The 22,811-nt window shown below is 49.6% G+C and overlaps 1 protein-coding gene across 3 annotated transcripts; it reads right to left on the bottom strand.

Moving 5' to 3' along the window:
- Positions 1-5,027: 5,027 nt before the first annotated feature.
- On the bottom strand, positions 5,028-22,550 carry Mettl22 (methyltransferase 22, Kin17 lysine). 3 transcript variants are annotated; one of them, XM_074060363.1, is made up of 12 exons: positions 22,430-22,550; positions 19,051-19,191; positions 16,485-16,853; positions 13,592-13,632; positions 13,360-13,504; positions 10,339-10,410; positions 9,700-9,753; positions 8,704-8,784; positions 8,427-8,529; positions 7,699-7,867; positions 6,273-6,445; positions 5,028-5,082 (listed from the first exon to the last, which is right to left on the bottom strand). In XM_074060363.1, the coding sequence occupies exons 2-12, from the start codon at positions 19,154-19,156 to the stop codon at positions 5,043-5,045; spliced, it is 1,353 nt and encodes a 450-aa protein (XP_073916464.1). In that variant the 5' UTR covers positions 19,157-19,191; positions 22,430-22,550; the 3' UTR covers positions 5,028-5,042. The 3 variants fall into 3 exon arrangements, with proteins under 3 accessions (XP_073916464.1, XP_073916465.1, XP_020034234.1); XM_074060364.1 differs by lacking the exon at positions 9,700-9,753; XM_020178645.2 differs by lacking the exon at positions 5,028-5,082 and having other exon boundaries at positions 6,308-6,420.
- Between the last annotated feature and the right edge of the window lie 261 nt (positions 22,551-22,811).

Below are 22,811 nucleotides of genomic sequence, written 5' to 3'. Positions count from 1 at the left end.
GTGCAGCCTTCCAAGGGACCTCAAGACAGAGGTGCCCATTAAGTGAATCCCAGCTCCTATCAACTATGAGGAAAAAAGTGGTGTTGCCTTAAGCCTCCAGTTTGGGGGGAATATTTTGACACACAGAAACATAATGAATTCAGTTCCCTTCCCCACTGCCTGGTTTAGGTGAGGATCCTCGGTCTGGAGGAGGCCCAGCAGGCTGCAGCACCCTCTCTCCTGCTCCCTCACACTGGCTGGACTTAGTGCCTCTTCTGCAGCAAGCTGTTGGTACTCCTTGTGAAAAAGCAATGGGCTAGAAGTGTGGGTGAGATTTAGGGCAGAGGGCTGGTGGTGTGGCTCAAAGTGGTAGGTAGAGCTCTTGCTTAGCATTTGTGCCGTGTTCAATCCTCAGTATCAAAAAAAAAAAAAATTACAGTGGAATTTCAGCTTTTGCCATTCCCTCCTCCTGGGTTGGACACATTGAATTCCCAGTGGGGGAACACACAATTTGGAGCTTCCAATGTGCCTGGCACTGCCTCCGTCTACACACTTTGGGCCTCAACTGGTGGCAGAATGAGTGCAGGTCTTGCAGCCCCAGATCCACCTGAGGACAGTTTTCCCTCCAAACTGTCTCTCTAGGTCTTCCTAGACCCTTTGGGTCAAAATCGATTTTATGTTTCTAAAATGGCTACCAGGCCATGTTTCAGAATGTGGATTGGTTTGGCCCACTTTGCCTTCAAATCTCTTGGTAGAGGGTACTGGGGGGGAGGGAAGGGGACACATATGTATTTAAGTTTCTTTTATCTTCATTTTCAGTAAAAACAAACACAAAAACAACCCACACTGGTTGTAACAATACAACGTGTGCACATAACATAAAGGGCAAAATCGCTTGGCAATTCTTTTTCCCCAGCCCAGTGCCCAAAGCAACCAAGATTAGCAGTGTGAGGACTGGAGATGTGGCTCAAGTGGTAACACACCTGCTTTGCAAGTGTGAAGCTTTGAGTTCAAACTCGTCTCACCAAAAACAAAACAAAATAAAAAGAGTAGCATATGCTAATACGTGGAGATAAGTTTCCATATGTTAATGCACACCTCAGAGCTGCCATGTCTGAGTTACACCATGGTGGGCAAGTTACTCAGAGTGGCAGATGTACGGGCAGGTGAATGCTCACTCTGGAGCCAGACTTCTTGCGTGCAAATCCTGGCCCCATCACTCACCATGTATGTGACCCTGGGAGAGTTACCTTGTTCTCCAAGTCTTAGCTCCCCCTCTATAAATTGGGGTCAGTACTTTCTGGCTGGTGTGTGGGGTCACTGAGCCAATGCGTTGGCATCACTGGTGCCATCTTGGCCCTCTGATGTCTCCCCCAGCAGCATTCTGCTTAGCCTGGGCTGCAGCCAGGCTGCCTCCAAATTTGGTGGACTGAGGACTGCACTGGAATAGCCTCCATTCCCTATGTGGAGAATCCTTGCAAATGCTGTGCTGTACTGCTGTCTACAACAATGCATCACAAACAGGGCTGCTCACTCGGTCTTATGAGCTCTTTCTCCACGTGGGTCTTCTGGTCCAGATGTCACGTATAGTAGATGGCGATGATGTGCTAGCCATCCTGTATCAAGTCCCCATCTAACACTCACCTCCAGTGGCTAGGTCTTGAAGTGACAGAGAAGCAGATTTAATTAACTGTGTTCTAGTTAATTAAGGCTTTGCTACATTCAGCAGTTTAACAATAAAGCTGCATTTTAATCATCAGCACAGTGCAGCTTAAAATCACCAAGCCCTTCCCGTGGGAAACCCACTTGGGCCAGCATCTATCTATTGGTCAATAGAGATTGATTTCTTTGTTAGTTTGTTTGCACACTGTGCTTCATTTAGCTTTATTTCCTGCTGCCTTTAATTACTGATGTTGGTTATCATTTCTTCCTTCACTTCTTACACCCCTGCCACCACTCCATCAGTGCTTCCTTATCAATGCAGAATCCAGTTCTGACAAGTTAATGTTCAGATGTGGGTTCAGAGGTCATCCCAGGGCATCTGTCACCACCCAAAACCAGGGCTTCTTCAGTCTGAGGTGCTCACCCTGTCCCTCAACTTTCAGTTTAGATCTTGAAACTCAGCATCACTCTTTTTGGCTTTTAAAATCCACAAAAGTGCTGGGTTTCAGCTGCTCACATGTGGAATCCTAGCTACTCAGGAGACAGAGATCAGGAGGATTGCTGCTCAAAGCCAACCCCGGCAAATAGTTTGTGAGACCCTATCTCAAAAAGCTCCTTCACAAAAAAGGGCTGGAATGGCGGCTCAAGGTGTAGGCCCTGAGTTCAAGCCTCAGTACCAACCAAAAAAAAAAAAGAATCCACGGAAGTCTCAGGTTCATTTACGGAAGTCTCAGGTTCACTTACCCATCCGTTTGTGGACAGTCCATAAATGATATCCATGACTGGCTCATGGATTTAAAATCTACCAGTTGGCTGCCCCAATGTGGCCAGGCAGAACCATTTACCAAAGATGGAGAAGGAAAGGAAGCTGGTATGTGTTGGCGGGGGTACAGAGTTGCCATGTGGGAAACAGCAGCCCAGGAGATCCCTGGTTTAAGTTGAGATCCCAGGCTGAAGCCATGGCCTGCTTCCAGCATCCACAGCATCATCCACAGTGCTTGTGCCCTGGCCCAGGAGTAGAGTGGGGTCGTGAGATGAAACAGGCATTCATTTAGCATCACACTTCCTCAGCATCTGGAAAGACGCTGACAGGAAACATGGCAGCATCATTCCATTGGGAGGACCAGCTCCTAGGCATACGGTCTTGTTAGCCCTTGGGCCTCTAAGGGTCAGTTCAGCTGTCAGAGCCCAGATGCAGGTGGGCCACTGAGCACAGATGTCGCAAGTCAGGTCCACTGATGTTTATATCATAGTTACTGAAGGTAGAGATCTATCTTCAACTCACAGCTACTAGTCTAGGTCAACCACATGAGGGTTTCATAGCAAACTGGCAAATACACTCTGCTTTTGTTTATTTGGGACAGGGTCACTACATAGCCCATATCTATCCTTGAACTTGTGATCCTTCCGCTTCATTCTTCTGAGTGCTAGGATTACAGGTGTGCACCACTTCACTTGGCTCCTACTGTTATCTTAATTCTGATCTGAAGAACACAGACTCATTTCCCCTGGTGGCATTTCTCCTTCAACCAGCAGCTAGGGTCAGTGGCGTGAAGAACTACTTGCCTGTCTCTCTGGGGGTCTCCCACGTCCTTCAAAGAGACTTTCATGTACAATACAGAGCCTGGAATTGAAGTCAGACCTGTCCCATTTGGCTCTTCCAATTTGTTCTTTCTCTAGCAATTCTTTCAGGATCGGATCCACCTGATATACAGACACAGTGAGAGGCTGCTCACAATGTCTCCAGCAGGCCCCAATGTCAGACAACCAAACTTATAAATCACACAGGCTAACAGTGTCCAAGTTGGAAAATGCTCTCAAACCGAAAACCTCTCCACTAGGCCAGAATCTGCCTCTGCTGAAAACATCCCAGTGGCAAACACAGCTCGGAGCACTGCACATGAATCCTCATGAACAAGCCTCACCATATTGTCAAAGAAAGGTGAAGAAAGTAGTTTAGAGAGGCTAGGTCACGTGTCCAAGGTCACCTGGCTGGTATGCCATAGTCACTTTGAATCTGAGCTCACCACAAATGACTCATTGCAGCTTTGCCCTGGACCACCAGCATCCGGTGTCCTCCACACTTGTTAAACCGACGTGGGCCATTGTCAAGATGGCAGAATCCCCTGAAGTCGTCTGAGAAGCCCTGCAGGCTACAGCACCACTACTTGTTGAACAAATCTTTTCTGTGCAGGAAACGGCTGAGCAACCACGTCCCCATCTTGGGCTATGTATTTCTCTGAAAAATGTTAGAATGTGTCAGAAGAAAACTGAATCCAATGGCCTGGGTCAATTACCTTGCCCACATCTCGATGGTCTGATGCCTCCTGAAATATCACAACCAAACACACTTGCAGAGGCCCACGTGAGGCCGTAAACCACGCAATAAAGGTGCACTCGACTCTGAAGTGAAAATCTGATGATGCTGGAGTTACGGGATACCCATATTAAGTCCAGGCTCCACTCAGAGGGAGCTTTCAGACCCAGTGGTTTAGACATACATGCAGCTCACCCTAATGTGCTAGGTGAATAGTGGTGACACCTCAATTGTTTGGTGCCAATCACATTTATGGACTTGTTCTCAGGAGTGCTAGGAAAATGTCACTGCTAGCACTTAAGTACTGCCAGTTGGGGACTCTGTCTGGCGGGACTGTTTTGAAGACTCTTTATCAGTACATCCTGGTGTAATTGGCAGTGTTGCTGGATGAGGGCAGGTCTGTTTGGGATGGTTTTGGGGTTGGAACCTTGGAAAGCAGGGATAGGCTAAGGGCTCTGCTGTGGGCCCGGCATTTCTGTCACCTGGTGTCTTACTGAAATGAAAATTGTAGCTGGGTATGGTGGTGATATGCACACCTGTAATCCCAGCACTCAGGCAGCTATGCAGGGCCATTGAGAGTTCCAGGCCAGCCTGAGCTATGTAGTGAGACCTGTCTCAAGAAAGACAAAACAAAAAGAAGATTCTGACCCAGGTCCCGGGTGGGGCCCGGTGCTGCATTTCAAACAAGTGCCCAGGGAAGACCCTGGATGCCACTTCTGGTCTGAGTACCACAGTGGCAGATGTGGGAAGAGCATGGGCCTGGGCTCCAGGTGTGACTCTTGCCTTTAGTAGCTGTGTGATGTTGGGAAAATTGCTTAACCTCTCTGAACTGCAGACTTCTCATATGCAAAACGGGGATTGCTTCTGCCTGTTAGGGTCTGTATAAGACTTCCTTCCCTCTCCATGATCAATCTGAATGCAGGCTTGGCTGAGACCCATCTTTCTCTCCTGCAGTGGCTGGTTCTCTTTCTTAGGCAGAGCTTCTCCACCTCTGCACTCTTGGCATTTTGGGCTGGATCATTCTCGATGGCGGAGGCTGTCCTGTGCATTAGGGGATGGGTGGCAGCAACCCAGGTCTCATCTACTAGATGCCAGAAGCACCTGTCTTCCCAACTTGCGACAACCTGAAATGTGTCAAAGTCACCCACATATTGATTAGGTTCTAGTTAATAATTTATATTAATAACTCGTTCAACAATGTGTAGAGTACCTATTTTGTGCCAGAGGATATGCCAGGGATATAGTGATGCTTCAGACAAACTAGGTCCCTGACCTCAGGAAGGTACTTCCTTTCAGAGCCTTAAAGTCTTCTCAGCTGTAAAATGGGTGTAACCATGCTGCTGATCCCCTAGATTAGAAGATGAGTTTGGGCTTGAAAATGCCCAGCACTAGATGCAAGGGTAAGCCAATGATGGAAGGTATGACGGGCCTGGGAATGGAATCTGGGTGCCTGGGTAGAAGTGAGTGTGGACAGGGACAGCTGCACTGAGGGGCCAGGAGATCTAAGCTACAAGGGGAAGCAGGAAGAGTGCTGTGTGGGAATCTGTGCAAAGTGGACAGCAGAAGGCAGGATGGGACAAAGTGGCAAGGAGAGCCAAAGGGGCAGGGAGAGTCAAAGGTGGTAGGGAGGGCCAAAGATAACAGGGAGGGCCAAGGGTGAAACTAGGGTGATATGGAGAAAGGGACACAAGAATGGCAGGGAGTAAGGAGAAGGGGAGAGAAAGGTAAAGACAAAGATGAGACTTGCTCAGATGTGGGATGGACAGAGACACCTTGGGGAAGGGAAACAGAAGGAGGGTCACTGAACGGGCAGGTCAGCTGCCCCAGACCCATGGAGGCAGCTCATATTTTTTCTAACACACCCAGTTTTGGCTACAAAGGTATGAACGAAGTCCCCATGCTAGCTCAGTCCACTTTTTGTGGGGTCCTCACTTGGAGGGACAGGATTGGAGCACACGTGGCCTTGGAGGGAAACAAGGCTCACTGTGTGGAGTGGTGTTATGACTGCAATTGTGGTAACAGGATAAAGACATCGCAAACAGTTAGCAGTGGGGCTTGACAACTGTCCATGTAGTCGTGGCCCTACCCCCACACAGTGTGCAGTTGCTGTAGCTGTTCAGATGAACTGGGTAAAGTGCACTGGCTTGCCCTGACCAAGTGGCTCCGGAAGCAGTGGGACCCACATGTCAAGTGTGAGATACACGGGCCACTGACCCTCGTCCATCCTGAGCAGTGCTGCTCCGATTGCTGCCATGCTGCAGGGCAGCAGCAACAGCCCCAGAACACCAGCTCCGGTTACTTAAGGTCCACTCACATGATTTTAAAGTGACAATGTTTCAAGTGCCCAACTTTGGTGCCCAGCTTCGATTTTATTAGAAAGATAGCAGCAGAATAGTCGAGCTGCCACGCCTTGTGGAGGTGACCCGTCAGGGTGTGGGTTCTGCAACGATCTTCCAAAGCTCCTGCAGCAACAGAAAGGACAAGTTCCTGGGGATTCAAGCAGAAGGGAGGTGGCCAAGGAGAACCAAGCACACATAGAGCAGGGCAGCCCAAGCTACAGAGGGCAGAGCTGCCTCAGTCTCTGAGGCTGTGGCTGCTGTGTTTCACCCTGGCAGAGGCCAGGTGGGTAAAGTTTGGTATTAGCCCAAGGGGCATCAAGATGCCATTCGATCACAGGGGCTGGGAGGGAGGCAGCAAGTCAGCACAGGCCCTCCACTGGGCCTGCCCTTTATGGTCCGTAGCTGCTGAGTTTTGTGAGGAGCTGGGCTTCTTCACCGTGGGATGCAACTCTTGCTTTTAAGCCAGCAGGCGAAAAGCCATGCAAGCACATGCCAGGTTCTTCGTGGCAACCTTGGACCTTACTAGCAAACAGCTCCCATTTGCTATCTACTTAGAGGCTGGTGGGGACCCCAGACAGGAAAGCTCCCAGAGACAGCAGAACTGCACACTTCACTGCTGCACTGGACAGGGAGCATGGGAGAAGGAAAACTGGCCCTTCGTTCCTCCTTCACCTTCCCTCTTCCTTCTTACAATGAGCCCTGGATCTCCACAGACCCAGAGAGAGGCCACAGCCAAAGGCAAAGAGAACAAAAGACGTTAGCCTCCACCTTTGGTTCTACAAATCCAGCTCCTGGTAATTTTAAGGGTAATTTTGAGTTTTCAAATTCTCCCTAAGTGCTGGGTTTAAAAGCTATAATAGGAAGTGATATGGCTCTAGGATTAAGTCTCAGTTCTGCCATTTCCTGGCTGGGTGACTTACCCTGTTTTGGCTGTGGCTGTGAGCATTAACCAGGACAGTGAACAAGGTGCTCAGCATGGCACCTGCATGTATGAGCTATCATTTGAGGGTGATCTAAGAGCCTGATATGATGGGGTCCCACTGAGCTCAGGTCACAAGGGCCAGCAGCACCAACAAGAGCCTGCCAGTACATTTCCACAGAGACCACCAGACATCACATAGGACCCTGGTGCTATGATCTACAACCTCCAAGTCCCCTCCACTGACTTCCTCTCCCCAAACAACCTCCTCCCCCTTGCTTCCTCTGCAGTCTGAAAGAATGTGAATCCAAAGTTGGTGACTATGGACAGCGGGGTGCAGATCCCCACCAGGTATCACAAAGGCAGTGCCAAGTCTGCAGTGTCTGCTGTCTGTAGGACGGTGGGGGCTCCCTGTGCAGGGATTCTCTGCCCCAGCTGGAGTCAGGAGCTTCCTGCCAAAGTGACCCACGTCCTGCACTTACCAGCTGCTGGATGCGCTCATACATGAGCAGCTGTGGGAAGGAGGCCTCCACAGGCTCCACCACGAAGCGTAGCCTGCCGTCAGCCAGCTTCTCCAGTGCATGCAGGGAGGAGCGGAAGTGGTCATAGGCTTCGCACGTGACATCCAAGTGTCTCAGGGTAAAGTTGAGTCTGCAAAACAGCCAGCAGACAACAACCTGCTGTCAGGACCAGGAAGGGCTTTGTAGTTTCCTTGCATCTGTCTTCCTGTGCCCCACTGAATGCTTTTCTCACAGATGGATTTTAACTGAAGGCCTACTATGTGCTCAGCATTTGAGCAAATTTCCTTGGTATGAGGAAATGGTTGCCAACTCCAGTTTATAGTTATGGAAATGGAGGCTCAAGGACCTGAGAACTGGTACAGGGGCATATTTCACAGGAAAAAAAATGCAAGCAATATTAAGAGCAGCTGACAACTGCTTCAGCAGAGGAAGATGACAGCATGTGCTGGGACAAATAGTGATGGGCCCAGGTGACATAGGGTCCTTGTTTGTCACTACCTTGCTGGGACCTGGATAACACCCTGCAAAATGGAGAGGGCAGTGCCTGACATCAGGGTTTAACACAGAGGGACACCAGTGACTAGCATGGGCCCAGCACATGGCAGGTGCTTGGTAAATGACACTGAGTCACAATGATGACAAGGCTGAGGATGCAGCTGAAAGGTGAGTTGCCCCACAGCAGAACTCACCTCTTCTCCACTGACAAGATGGCTGTACAGGCATTTTTCAGTTTGTGGGCAAGTCGGGACAGCGTGTTAAACAGGGCGTCCGTTAGGTCGTCATCATAGAACACTGTGGGGAGAAAGGTGGAGAAAGCTACTCAGAGGGACCCACAGGGCACTACAGAAGGGACACTATCACTGCTGAACAACGGTGGCTGTGGCACAATTTTCTGAAAAGATGCAGAGGAGTCAGTGGAGGTGAGGAGCCACTGTGCTTCACAGGCGACACAGAAAACTTTCTTACCTTCAGCTGCAAACAGTACGGTGGTGTGGTTGTACAGGTCAGCAATGTCTTCTTGTGACCAGCTGAAGGGAATCTCAGGATCTACCAGAGGATCAGAAAGATGAGTGACTCATTCCTTCCTCTGCTCTGGCCACCAGCTCTCACCAGAGAGAGAAACCAAAAGAAGCTTCAGGACAAGACACAGGATTGGGAGCAGATTGGTGAGTGGGTACCACCAGGCAGACTTGCATCCAGTGCCATGACTTTAGGGCCACAGCTGTCCATGGGGATAACCACAGTGCAGTGAGACACCCTTTCTGTCAGCAAAGGGCAGGAGTAGTCAAGCTTGCAGCCGACCTGGGAGAACACGATTTGCACCACCAACCAGGGCTCTCCTGCCCCCATTTAATTGCTACATCTCTGTGTTGCAGAAACTTGCTATATCTCTCTGTTGCAGTTTTTAGGCTTACAGAAAGGGTCTAATCATACTTTCTCAGAGGATTGCTGGGAAGGTCAAAGGACCTGTGCTTGGCACGTGACAGTTCTCAGGTCATGGTTTCCTCTCTGCCAGTTAGACCTGACAGGGAAAAGGAAAGAAGTCTCTGTATAAAGAGCAATCATCCAGTTCTGAAAAAGTTTGTGGAAGAAATTTAGAAAACTCTTCCACCAGTCCAGTGGGCCTCCTGTTTGGTGGACAATGGTCTGTCTCAAGAGGTCACCAAATTATGGTCCCACCTGACTCTGCCAATATCCACCTGTGTGACCCCAGACAGGCATGGACCTAAGAGCCATTCACCACTCTCGATGATACTGGGAGGTGTGAGTGGCATCAGATGCCCAGCCTAAGTAGGTGCTCAGAAAAATCACAGCTGTTGCCCACTGGGCAGTAAGGGGAACTTGCCATGGGACAGTGGAACCAGGGCAGCAGCTGGAACTCTGCTGCTCATCAGGTCCAAAGCTGAGATACTGGAGCATCATGAGGAATTATGAAATCAAAGGGGCACAGGAGGAACAGACCTGTGCAGAGATCAGCCTTCAGCCAGTCCAGCTCTTTGACCTTAACTACACCACCTGCAAAACCCAAACCAAACAGAGCTGCCAAACACTGCACATAATTAGGGAAAAAACAAAAAACAAACAAAAAAATGCAGCAAGATCCACCCACTCATCCCTCCATCTAACCATGCATGCAGCCATTTATCCACACATTCCAGCAGTTTCCCACCCTTCTGTCCCTCTCTCCTGCTCTCCTCCTTCCACTCTCTCCCCCTCACTCTCTCCTTGCATGTTGAGTGCTAAATGTGGGTGACTCTCTTAGACACAGGGAATATAAAGCTGATAGTCGTGATCCCTGTCCTGGGGACTGGCCACCCTAAGAGGGTCTGCAGGTTAACAGACAGCTACAGGAGCACATGGTTGAGGTAATGGTAAAAGGATGAGCCAAATGCACAGGAGAGAAAGGAGCTCATCCATCAGACTGGGGATGCCAAGAAGGCTCCAGGCAGCCCTCACAGGATGGCTCGGTGTAGCTCTGAGGCTACACCTACTTCTCCCTCTTTTCACCAGGTACAAAGGGAAGCAGTAGAGCCCACCTCCTATCCACTACCTCGAGAGCAGCCTGACAGAGAAACTTCTTTGTGCTGGGCTGGGTCTTACCTCCAGCAGCAGCCAGGTGGCTGTTGAGGGTAATGTTTCTCTGGCACATGGCCAAGAGGTCTGCACCGACATCTGGAATGACAGAAGGGCCGCAGTGCACGAATGGTTAGGACACCATCCTCAGCTCTTCCCAGAGAGCTGCTCCCAGAGCAGAGACATGCCGCTTCTAGCGGCCACAGTCACACAAACACTGCACCATGGGCTCTTTACAATGGCTTTCCCTTAAATGCTGGGGGAGGGGCATGGTGGGCATCCCAAGGCAGGGAGAATGTGCCTGTGGTGGGCCCAGGATGTCTTGCATAGGGTATTTGCTGGGCTCTCTGTGGGTGTGGACACCCCTGACCACCCACTGCAAATTCCCCGGGGGTTGGATGGCATGTACCCTGGAACCATGCAGAGCCTGGTGCAGGGAGGCTTGCTGGCCAGAGGGACGACTGGTAAAGAGGACATTGCTGATGTGTGCCAGGCAGCATGCAGTTGGCTCTGCAGCTTGCAGATCATTTTCTTGAGACAGGGTCTCACTATGTAGCCCAGGCTGTCCTTGAATGCTTGATTCTCTTGCCTCGGCCTTCTGAGCATGGGAGTATAGGTGTGCGCCACTGCACCTGGCTTGTAAGTCTCTTTTCATCCTGGTGCTGGGGATGACATGCTAAGCATGTGCTCTATCACTGAGCTACAACCCAGCCTCCACAAGTCTTTGTGGCTGCTTTTGTCACAAGAGATCTTCCATGGGATTCTAACACACACATGTGAAAGAGCTGCTCTGGCTGAATGAAGGGGAGCCCTGGAGCCCTGAAAAAGCCCCATTTATTCCACTGTTGGCCTGAGGGAGCCCACGGAACCTTGCTCTGTGGATCAGTCTGAAAAGTGCCCACATGACCACTGACCAATGCACTGCCCTGAGCCAGTGGGGGTTGGTGGAGTGGAGGTGTGCGTGGGAGGTTGCACTTCTTGTGTGTGACAATGGACCAGCCACATACCCTCAGCCTCAGTCTGCCCATGTAGACAGACAGGGATGGCTACAGGCTCCCTGGCTACCACCCAGGGTCACTGAAGTCATGACCAGGCCCTAATGCACATGAGAAGGCTATGCTAACTGTGATGTGCTAACTTCTCCAAGTTGGCAAATCTTTGGCTCTCAAGGACAAGACAGCTTATGACCTGCTGTTGGGCTCCAGGCACTGAGCAGAGCTCTCTGGTGTGCCATTATGGCTGATTCTGAGCCATGCTCATTGGCAAGTCACATGTGATGCTTAAGAAGCGGTAGTCAGGGTGGCTGCTGGTCACCCCTGATCAGCGATACCTCAGCACCCATGACGTGTACCAAGTGACAGGTTGCCCAGCTTCCCCTTGTCTATTCCAGAAGCAAAGGGGTACATCATGAAAGCATTCACTAAGACAGCAATGCAGTGCAAACCACATCAACAATAACCACCCCCCCCTTTTTTTATTTTTATTTTTTTGGCAGTACTCGGGTATGAACTCATGGCTCGGTACTTGCTAAGCAAGTGCTCTACTACTTGAGCCACATCTCCAGCTCTTTTCTCTGTCTTATTTTGGAAATAGGGCCTCACTTTTTGCTGAGGCCAGCCTGGATCCTCTTATTTTAGGCTTTCTACCTCTCTGGGATGACAGACACCCACCACCACACCCACCTCTTTTCTTTTGAGATGGGGTCTTGTGAACTTTTTACCCAGGCTGGCCTAGAACCACAATCCTCCTGAGCTTAGCTTCCCAAGTAGCTAGGATTACAGGTGTGAGCCACTGCACCTGGCTCAGATACCTCTCTGCCCAGCCGCTATGAGAGATTTGAAATATAGGCTCATCTGATGGGAATGGTGCTCTGCAGCTGGTGCACACCTATGATCCCAGCACTCAGGAGGTAGAGGTAGGAGGACCGGCTTGGGCTACTTAGTGAGATACTGGCTCAAAAGAAAAAACAGAGGACATTGCTCTGATAGGTGTGTGCTCTTTAAGATAGCACTGTGGCATGACCAGTGTCCAGGCACCAGCATCTCACCCATAGCAGGTGTGGATTCTGATCACTGGACTGTGGCTGTGTAAGACATGACTGGCAGGAACTGGGTGAAGGGTATATAGCACTTTGCAGATTATTTTAGCAACTTTTATGTGAATTTAAAGTGATGTCAAAATAAAAAATCAAAATAGAACTCAGGTGGCAATGTGTAGCAAAAGCTTAAGACAACTCACATCAGTCAGTCTAAGGACCATCAGACAGCCAAGCCCAAAGGACTCACAGCTGTGCGATTGAGAAATGTGAGGAGCACAAGCTCGGACCAAAATGCCTAGCTGTAAGGCACACAAAGAGTAATTTCTAATAACAGGGAAGTGCTCCTGAAGAATACTTTCAACATTTGTGTAGGATACAGTACTGAGTGTACATGTATAGTTTGTGTAAAAATTTGATTTCGGCTATTTGTTGGGAGTATGTACATATAAGGGAAAAATGTAAAAAATTGCAATCAATATTAAAAAGACCGTAAACTAACAATTAGAATAGAGTTTCTTTGTAAGTATCCTGAGGGCAGTGACTTGGAACTGTATCAGGCACATAGTAGGTGCTGAATAAATTTCAAACTGTTGAACAGATCTTGGGATTATAAAATTACAAGTAATTTTTATTTGTTGTTTTACAAACTTCCTAAAGAACAGTCAAGACTTAATTAGGAACAAAATGGTAAACTTGTTTGTGAGGCCACATGGAAGGCAATAGTGTCATGATCTCCTGAGAGGTTTGCCTTGGTGTGAGCAGAGAAAGGGCATCAGGCACTCCTGACACTCAGTGGTCTGGTAGCTGCTGGGGAATACTGGGATGGCTGACTGGATCACTGATATCATTAGAAATAGAGGGTGGGGGGGGGGACGGGAGAGTAAGAGAGAACCAGGGAATAGCAAAACAGCAGACAACAGCAGCCAACTCCTGGTGTCTCTGTGACATTTTCAGTCAGTTTGCACCCTTGAAGACAGCCCCTGCCCTCGTCTGAGCCATTAAGCTGTTACCTGTGCAGTAAACGGTCTGCGCCACAGTGGCAGCCACAATGCTGGCAAGCCCTGTACCTGCCCCTAGCTCTAGCACGGTGCGTCCTTGGAAGAGGTCCTGTCGGAACAGAATGTAGTCTGCCAGGAGCAAGGCACCACGCCACACCTAGAAGGGAGGGGATGAAGGAGGACAGGTGACTTGAGGCTGTGGAGAGACCCTTCAAGACCAAGGAAGTGGATGGGGCCTACCCACCTGCTTGCCAACATCCTCCAGAGGGGTGGCCATGGTGTGCTCTGGATGGGATGGAAACCAAAAGAGAAATGCCCACTGTGAGATGGGGACAGACAGAGAACCACTGTGGGGCACGGGCGGGGGGGGTGCATGGCAACCTGCCAGTGTGGTGGGTGGTCAGGGCCATTGGAACTGGGTGTTCTAGAGAGAAGCAGAAGCATAGGCCTTGCTGTTGGGTAGGAGGGGAGCTTGAGTCACTTGGGACCAGGCATGTGACTCACTCTCCTTTGGCTCGCTGGGTGACTGCAGTGTAGTCTGGAGACTGGGCCCACACCAGGTATGGGCCCAGGTGAATCTAACACACACACATCACCCCCACTGTGTTCATCAACACCCTTTTATAATTGTCATATGCTTGTACACTAATACTAGTCAATCAAAGTATGTCCTCACACCTAGAAACATACAAGAAGTCAACAAAATGTTTGAATTTGTATCTTTTTAACAAAGATGAAGAAAAGTGTAAGTATAAATATTCTCAACTGCAAAACATGTTAGGATAAAATCCTGGTGATGGGGGAAGGGACTGAAAAGACGAGATAAAGAACAAACAAGGCAAAACATTCCCATTGTGCTATCAGAACTCACTCAAGTCTCTGAAGTGGGACTGTGAGGCCATGAAGTTACACACAGCACAGAGGACAGCCTCTACTGCTGTCACACTGGCCCAAACCAGAGCAACTTTCATGCTCAGTGGACATCTGCAAACTGCTGATTCAGTCAATGTCCCCAACTCTCCTAGAGCTGTGGTCAATGGAATCTGGGAAGAGCAGTAACCAGTCCAAAGTCAGTCAAATTAAATCCTAATTAAATCAAAACATGTCAAGATGTTTATCTAAAGCCAAGTGGAAACAAAAGAGGATTTTAAAATCAGGTCATTTTGGAGTTTGATACAAAATTCTCACCTAAATCCTGGGAGAGCAGTGTCCCTGGCCCCATCTACAGGTATAAAAACCAAGGCTCCCGATGGCCAGGATCCTGTCCAAAGTCATCTGGCTCATGAGGGTGAAGACAGGTTCAGAATTGGGCTCTGTAGTCCCTGAGCCCAGAGCCCAGCCCGAGTCAAGTTTTGCAGAGGATGATGTTAAGCTCAAGCACTTAGTTGTCTGCTCCCTCGCCCAAAGCAGGAGGGACTCCTGGACAAGCTAAGAAAGATGAGCTTCCAGGTGTGGAGATGCGGGTCTTGTGAGGGTGGTAAAACAGGGCAGCTGCACACAGGCCCTTCTGCTTGCAGGATGTGTGGTACATGTTCTCTGGAGGCCAGTTATGTGGAGCACTGATTCTGTAGCTCCCCTCCTGGGTGTGGGGAGCATGAAGTGAAGGCAAGAGAGCAAAATGAGCCAGTTGAGAAACAGAACTTTCTAGGCCACTTTCAAATGCTCTGGTCACATGACAAGGGGTAAGAATGTGGGCTGTGGTATAAGGCTGACCTGGGGGTGAGTCTCAGCTCCTACCACTGACTAGCTATGTGACTTCGGGCAAGCTTCTCGATCTCTCTGAGCCTCAGCCCCCATCTCTGTGAAACAAGAACACCCCCAGCCCTGCACCAGAGGTTATCCATGGAAAGTAGGGAACAGAATTTCAGTGTGAATTAATGCCCTCCCCACAGTCAGTCTAGAACAGAATCGGTCAGGTACCAGACAGGAGCTCAGTAACTATTTGATGACAGGATGGAGGTCAGAGTCGCCCTGCTTGTTTGTCTGTGAATGACCCTAACCCTGACTGGGTTAGCACTGGGCCTGTCCACAGGACCTCAGGCCCCACCAGTGACCCTGACTCTTCATGAACAGACACAACTCAGAGCTCCTCTTTCCCTCAAGTGCCACATGTGCTAGAGTGGTAGATGGACCACACAGTCTCAAACCCTTCCTTGCTAGCACCCAGCACATGGCTGGCCTTAAGGGTGTCATTTCTTTGACTGTGCAGCCCCTCAAAGGGGCAAGGAATGTCCAAAGGGGCTAGGAGTGTCCAGAGCCAGGACCCTAGATGTGAAGTCCTGGAGTTGCCAAACCCCTAAACTCTTGCTCTGTCTTACTGTCTGGGCAGTAGTTCCTTGGGACTACCACTGGGTACCTGATGAAATCTTTCTTACCCCACTTTTCTGGCTATCCCTTCCTCCCTGCCCTCCCCTCCCACTTTTCTGGCTTCTAACTCCCAGCTCTGGCCCACCTGCTTGACCCACATCAAGTGAACTGTGGACCAACACTCCTCTCCATCTCCTCACTCTGGCTCCTGAATCTGATATGGCTCTCTGCTGCCAGCTAGCCTGGCTAAGTCTCCCACAGCCCCACCTTGCTCCACACCCCACATGCTGAGTGAGACCAGAACAGGGATGGAGATGGCAACAGCTAGGCTTCCTGGAGGGGCCAATGGCCAAATTGAGCCCTGAGACAGTTAGTGATGCATTAAGAAAGCAAAGATTGGCAACAGGCCTGGGAAGGAGGCCAGCAGTAAGGAGGCCCAGAAGAACGGAGGCCAGCAGTAAGGAGGCCAGCAGTAAGCAGGCACAGGGAGAGTGTGAGGGTCATGCTGGTATGACTTGTGAGTTGAAGCTGGAGAGGTAAGCAGAGGCTACACCATGCATGCCCTGTGAGCTGAGTCATCTGAACTCCACCACAAGAGCAATGGGGAGCCACTGAAGGTTGAGTAGGACACAACCTGAGAGTTCTAGGAAGTGCCCTTTGCTGGCAGCAGCACTGCTGCTCCCAGTTTCACCAGAGCTGGTTCTGATACCTGTCTTGTCTACGATATTCTAGCCTGGACCCGAACCCAGAGTCCAAACCCAAAACATTCTTGGGCCCTACCCAATGCTGTGGAGCCACCTTGAGGGCAAGAGAGCCAGTCCTTTATTTACCTATTTTGATGACAATATGAGGATGGCTCTCTGGAGCTTGCTCTTCCATGATGATGTCTTCCTCCTGTGTTAGAATCATGGGATGTACCTTGTCTCTCGGTGGCCTGGCCAGATCAGGATCAGAGCTGACCCATGGTCGTCTCACCACGTCCAGATCCCCATCCTCGTCCAGCTGAGTGCCCACCCCATCCTGGCTAGCCTGGAGGGGCGAGCCCTCATGACTGTGATCACTTCCAGGAGGGGACCCCAGGCTGCCTGACCCAGCAGGAGGGGTATCCTGTGTGTGGATGTCTCTGCTATCACTGTCCTCAGTCCTTGAGTCTCTCCAAGAGTCTCGGTTCCATAGAAGCTTGAACTGGGACAGGAAAACTGAAACACAAGACAAGACATGGAGTGAGAACAACTCCATATATTCTTTATTTCCTCTCCTGTGAGAAATGTCACTGTCAGCTGAAACACTTTAAAAGGCGAGGCAGAGATATCCTAACACCAGCATAAGGCCTGTCTCATTCAGCATGGCCACCAGCTAGGTGGCTGGGGTCACCAGAGCAGTGATAGCCACCACTGAGAGCAGCCTTGGCCAGTATGCCTATTAATCCTCACCATCACCATGCAAGGGTATATCAACTCCACTTCACAGACATGGAGACTGAGGCTCAGGGGCTGAGTGAGCTGGTAGAGGCCATCCAGCTCTAATCGTGGCCCAGCTCTTCAGCTGACATGTCACTACACTGTTCTCCCTCTGAAGGTCTGGAGGACAGGAAAAGGACAAGAGGCATCTCTTGCCATCTGGTGGCTAGAAAGACACAGGCTAGATTTCAATAAGAGGACATGTGCAGGAGAGGTGGGCCAGAGGCAGAGGGAGGAAGGAGTAGGAAGCCCTCAGCTTCAGTCTTCCATCTGCACTGCTTATCTGCTCTGAGCCTCAATTTATTCCTGATTCTGATAACAGAATCCACTCCTGGGCTGTGCAAGGATGTGAGAACATAGGCCTGGCTCGGGACAGGTCTCAACATTTGTGTTCCCAATCCTTGGTTTCCTTCACTCTGATGTTACTTGAGATGGAGTCTTCTCTGAGATGTACTTGTGAGTGTAGTGGGTGAGGCACCAACGGGAAGGGCCACACTACGGCTCCTGCCCCATGCCTTTGCCCAGCTGATCCTCCTGCCTGTGTGGCCTTCTTTCCTATATTGGATTCAGCCTTCTTAGCTTTTAAGACTGAGTTCAGGAGTCTCTCCTTTGGGGCCCCACAGTACCCCAGGCTTGTGCCAAATTTTGGAGCACCCACTCACCCACCCCTCTGGCATCCTACAAACATGTGCTAAGCCCCATGTGAAGTCTTGGGATGCAAAGGAGAGTGAAACATCTTAGGGGTTTCTGTTTTAGGAGTAGTGGGGAGACGTATTAAACAGGGAAACAAAGTAACTGCAGACTGTTAATTGGCATGGATATAGCAAAGCTTTCTTTGGTCTGACACAGATGTGGCAGAATGCAGGAGTCAGCAAACCTTTTCTTCAACAGGTTAAACAGGAAATATTTTAAGCTCTGTGAGTCACATGACCTCTGTTGTAAGTACTCAACTCTGCCGATGCAGCAGTAAAAACATGTAAAGTAAGCCAGGCTGTTCCAATAGAACCCTATTCACAAAAACAAGTCATGGCCAGGTTTGGCCAACATGGCTGGAGTTTGCAGATCTGTGGTGTAATGTGTCATCCAAATTGGGGCAGGAAGAAAGTGGGAGTTTTAAAAATCACAGCAAACAATGGTGAATACAGGATGCCTGGAGTCAGGGAAAGGTGGCTGTCTAAGATGCTGATACCTTGGGAGCCAGGGCTGGGAGGGAAGAAGGCAGACACAGTGGTGGAGGGACAGGAAGGAGGTGAAAGGGGCCAGAGGGCAAGAAAGGGAGGGTAATGTGAGGGTGGACACACAGGCAGAGGCTGGCTCAGGCAGGGTCTTGCATGCCCAGATAACGAGTCTGGATGTTACTCTGATCTATATTTTTGCAGTGCTGGGAATGGAAGCCAGGCCCTTGCATATGCTAGGCAAGTGCTCAATCACTGAGCTGCACCCCTAGTCCTGAACTTATTATGAAAGCCAAGGGAAGCCACTTGGGGAATCTAAGAGGAGAGTTGTAAATGTTTGGCATTTCAAAAGCAAGATGAGCAGGGGAAGGAGCGCAGAAGAAAGACCAGAGCTCAGTGGGAGGAAACAAGGGCAGTCAGGCTTGGGAAGGAGGTGACTGACAGGGTGGGGTAGTAGGGATGGGGTATGGGACAGATGGAGTCCCATAGCTATGCCCCTCCACTGGGCTGCGGATGCATGGAGGGTGGAGCTTGGCATACTCTTGTCTGCATTTCCAGCATCAGTCTCGGGCCAAGAACACAGGAGGTGCTCAGCAAAGCACAGGTGCTCAAAGAATGAAGGGCACTTAAGAAGTGGGAGGATGACAGGTAAACAATCCAGTCTCCCCAACCTTTTCCCCAAAAAGATGAGTACGAGAAAACAGAAAATAAAATGGGATCCACGGGGTGCTGAGCTACTCTGCCTTGGCTCAGGACCTTACCGGGCTGCCCCACACCATTCAGCCGCACCATGAGATGTCTGTGGTTTGGGGTGAAGAGGTGGACATCTGACAGCACAGTGTCACTTCTGAAGGTGACCTCATCCATGGCTGCATCCCACGTTATCCCTGAGACAGGAACACCTGAGAGAGGAGAGTGTGTCCTTAAAGGGAATAGTGTGGACCAGGTGGCCAATGGTTTTGCATCACCAGCGAGAAAGCATTTCTCTTGCTAATTCTTTTTAATTTTTCCTAAGGAGAAAGCCTCACAGTCTTGGGGAGGAAAAAGAATCCAGATACAACTTAATCTTTGTTTGTATTGTATTCATTTTCACAGTAACCTTTCACTTATGGCAAGGGATGAGTTTCCACTTAGGGGATAAAGTTTCTCTCTCTGTCTCTCTTTGAGACTGGGTCTCCCTATATAGTTCGGGCTGGCCTTGAACTCACAATCGTCCTGCCTTAGCCTCCCAAGTGGTGGGATTACAGGTGTGCACCACCACACCTGGATTTCCCCAACTTTTTATTAAGAAAAAAATCCAAGCGACAAGAAAACTAGAGAAACAGCGTAACAACCAACAGTATAGCCCCACTTAGGTTCAAGGAGTGTCAACATTTTGCCATCTGTGTTCACCTTGTCATCTGATAATACATATTATCTACCTGTTTGCGATTTTTGCAGATGTTACACTTTGCTCCTAAATTCTTCACCATATGTCTCCTAAGCACACACTTCTACACAACCATAAGCCCAGGAGGAGACCTAATAAAATTTCTTAATATCACTTAAAATCTAGGTCATGATAAACTTTTCTATCCCTCAAACGTCTTTCTGGCAGTACAGGGGTATTGAACTCAGGGCCTCGTGCTTGTAAGCAGGCCCTCTACCTACCACTTGAGCTACTCCAACAGATGACTTTCACTGTTATTTTACCCAATCAGGATTCACACCTAGGACTTAGTTGTTTTGCCCCTTCGGTCTGGTTTTACACTAAAAGCTGACATCACTATTCACATATCCTTTGTTGTTTTAAAGTTTTCTTACTAAATTAAAAAAGTGAGTGGATATAAAGATAAAGCAATTCAGGACTCCCTCTGCAGGTGATATAAAGACAAGGGAAAATTACATGGTGCCAGGGCAATAACCATAATTGGAAAACTATACCTGAAGAAAGTGGTCAGAAATAGTCAAACGTTCCATGTCAGCACAAAGCATCAGACAGTTGCTGTCTGATGGCCTTTGAAGCTGAGCAAGGCAGGTGTAAACCTTGGCCCCTTACCTCCAGCTGTCACCTTGGGAAAATCACTTTACTTGTATGAACCTGTTTCTTCAGGCATGTTCTCATGTTCTCTGAACAGTGTTAATAAAATGCCAGCAACTTCTTTGTCTTAGATTGGTTTCAGGCATTTGACCCAAACCTGCCCATAACCATCTACAGGAACAGTTTTTTTTCAGGGTAGGCATGTATACTAGTATCATGAAATCTCTTAGGGCTTCCATTTTTTTCAACTGGAAAATAGGATGATCATAATTCAGATGTCCTAACGATTTAACTACACACTAATGAAGTCCCCGACATTTATGTGCTTGTCATGGAATAGCAAGTCTCAACACAAACGTTTTTATGAAAAAGATCCCTTATTAAAATCATCTCCATGCTATATTTCCTGCACAATGCTATAAGCCAGCAAAAAGCGAGTGGGTTGTGAACAAAGGCTATGAATCTGTCCCAGTCTCCCTAGCACCCTCTTGGATAATGTTCACACATACTACTGTTATTTATTGAGTGTTTATGTCCAAGCAAAGGCTCTTGGATGAGGAAGGGAGGCACGGAGATTCACCCTTAGGTGCCTGCCAACCATAGAATGCCTGAATGTGATCAGTGCTTTCTCACACAGGCCCTAAGACAGAGGATTCATTATATGAATGAAACTGATGTAGAAATAAATGCTCAACCTTCAACAGAAGCTCTCAATCAACGGGCAGGCAGATTGGATCCAGGAAGAGAAGATACAAATTAAATCTGCCACCCTGATCCTTTCTTCAAGGGCAGATCTGGCTCTCCCAGAACTCACAGATGCCCTGAGAGAAAACAAAGAACTCCTGCCTATAGTTTTGTTAGGGGATGTGGCAGGGCAGCGGGAAGAATCCTCTCTACTGTTGCTATTAAAATCAAGCATGAACCAAAGGATACCATTTGTTGTTATTGATGAATTTTGCTAGAAAAATTACATTCCAGAAAGTGTTTATTATTCATTCTGAAAATGAACATTCTATTACATACCATTTTCTTAAATACAGAAAAAAAAAACCCCGTTATTTTCTTAATTTCTACCTGTTTTCCATTTTGAACTAACCAGTCTTCTAAGGAAATATATCCTGCAATGAAAGGGAAGCTGATCTACCTTGAGGGGCTCTCCCTCCTCCCCAGAATCAGCTACCTGGGATTAAGGAGGTCCTCGTCTTTATCTAGGGCCTGGGTGAGGAGTAAATGAATCAATGATCACATTCAGGCATTCTACAGTTGGCAGACACCTAAGTATGAATCTCTGTGCCTCCCTTCCTCCTCCAAGGGCCTTTGCTTGGACATAGACACTCAGTAAGTAACAACACATAAGAACATTATGAAAGAGGGTGCTGGGAAGGCTGAGAAGGCAGTGTGCAGTTCCTCTTCTGAGGAACAGCAGACCCAGGGTCTCCACCTGGGAATGCTCTCCTCACTGGGCAGAGCTGAGAGAGTAAGGCAAATCCTGACTTCAGATGGGAGCCTCGCCCCGTCCCTAGGGCTGCAGGTTTACTCCTGCAGTTGAGTTGACAGGTATTACTGGCTCTTCTAAGGCTTTGGGGACGGGTCTGGGACTCTGTCCTCTTCCTTCCTCTATGGGTCTCCAGTCAGGGTTGTCCCAAAATGTAGTTTATTGGTGTCTGGGGTTGACACAACTCCCCTCCTCACCAGGCGCCACCCACCCACCCACTCACCGAGCAATTAGGAAATGGGCTGGATAGCAAGACACTGGATAAGGAGCGCAGGTGTGACGACTAGAAGTGGAAGACCCAGGCCCTGGGGTGTAGGGAAGAACCCTGGCCACAGTGCGCACAGGTGGGGCAGGACGAAGACCCCCCCCCATCCTCGGGCTCGCAGCTCCCTGAACCCCGCCCTTGTAGGTTAAGCACTGCCCTCTCAAAAGGCAGTCACAGCGCAGGCGTCTCCTTTCCTTCCTAATTTAACGCCCGGTGGGAAACGAGATAACACGGTCTTCTCCCCACATTCTTGCTTAGAAGGAGAAACTGAGGCTGCGTGTGCGAACAAGCCTTAGACTTCAGGTTCGTGGCAACCAATAGGGTCCCTGCTCCTTCCCACCGCCTCCCCCATGCTCTTACCCGCCTCGGCCCGGGCCTGGAGTCCCGACCGACCCCCTGACCACGGAACTCAGGCGGCCGCCATGACAGCCGGCTTGCGCAGGCGCGGCTCCGCCCCCGATGACGACAGTCGCCCGCGCTGCCCTGGCCACGCCCACCACGTCTCCGGGTCGCGCATGCGTGTGGAGGCCGCTGCCTGGACACTGATTCTCTCGCTCTGGGCTGCAGGGAGGCGCGGAGGCTGCAAGCAAGGGATTCGCCGCTGTCGCCTGTTTGCTTCGGTGACCGACCTAGGTGGGGACGCCTATGCACGTGGGCGTCCGACCTTCCTTCTCTAAAGGAGTTAAATAGAACTGGGAGTGCAGCTCAGTGCAAGACTGGGTTCTATCCCCAGCACAAAGGA

Source organism: Castor canadensis, chromosome 17 (genome assembly GCF_047511655.1).
Source record: "Castor canadensis chromosome 17, mCasCan1.hap1v2, whole genome shotgun sequence".
NCBI classification, from domain to species: Eukaryota; Metazoa; Chordata; class Mammalia; order Rodentia; family Castoridae; genus Castor; species Castor canadensis.
The sequence above is the reverse complement of the archived record's forward strand: the minus strand, read 5'-3'. Positions and strand labels throughout refer to the sequence as shown.

Excerpts from the sequence above, each read along its gene's own strand:
- Mettl22 (XM_074060363.1), bottom strand. The coding sequence starts at position 19,156 with ATGGATGAGGTCACCTTCAGAAGTGACACTGTGCTGTCAGATGTCCAC. Across the intron at positions 7,868-8,426 it reads ATCTTGTCAGTGGAGAAGAG|ACTCAACTTTACCCTGAGAC; the intron begins GTGAGTTCTGCT and ends GCTGTTTTGCAG. Across the intron at positions 6,446-7,698 it reads ATGAGCGCATCCAGCAGCTG|GAACTTGTCCTTTCTGTTGC; the intron begins GTAAGTGCAGGA and ends TTGAATCCCCAG.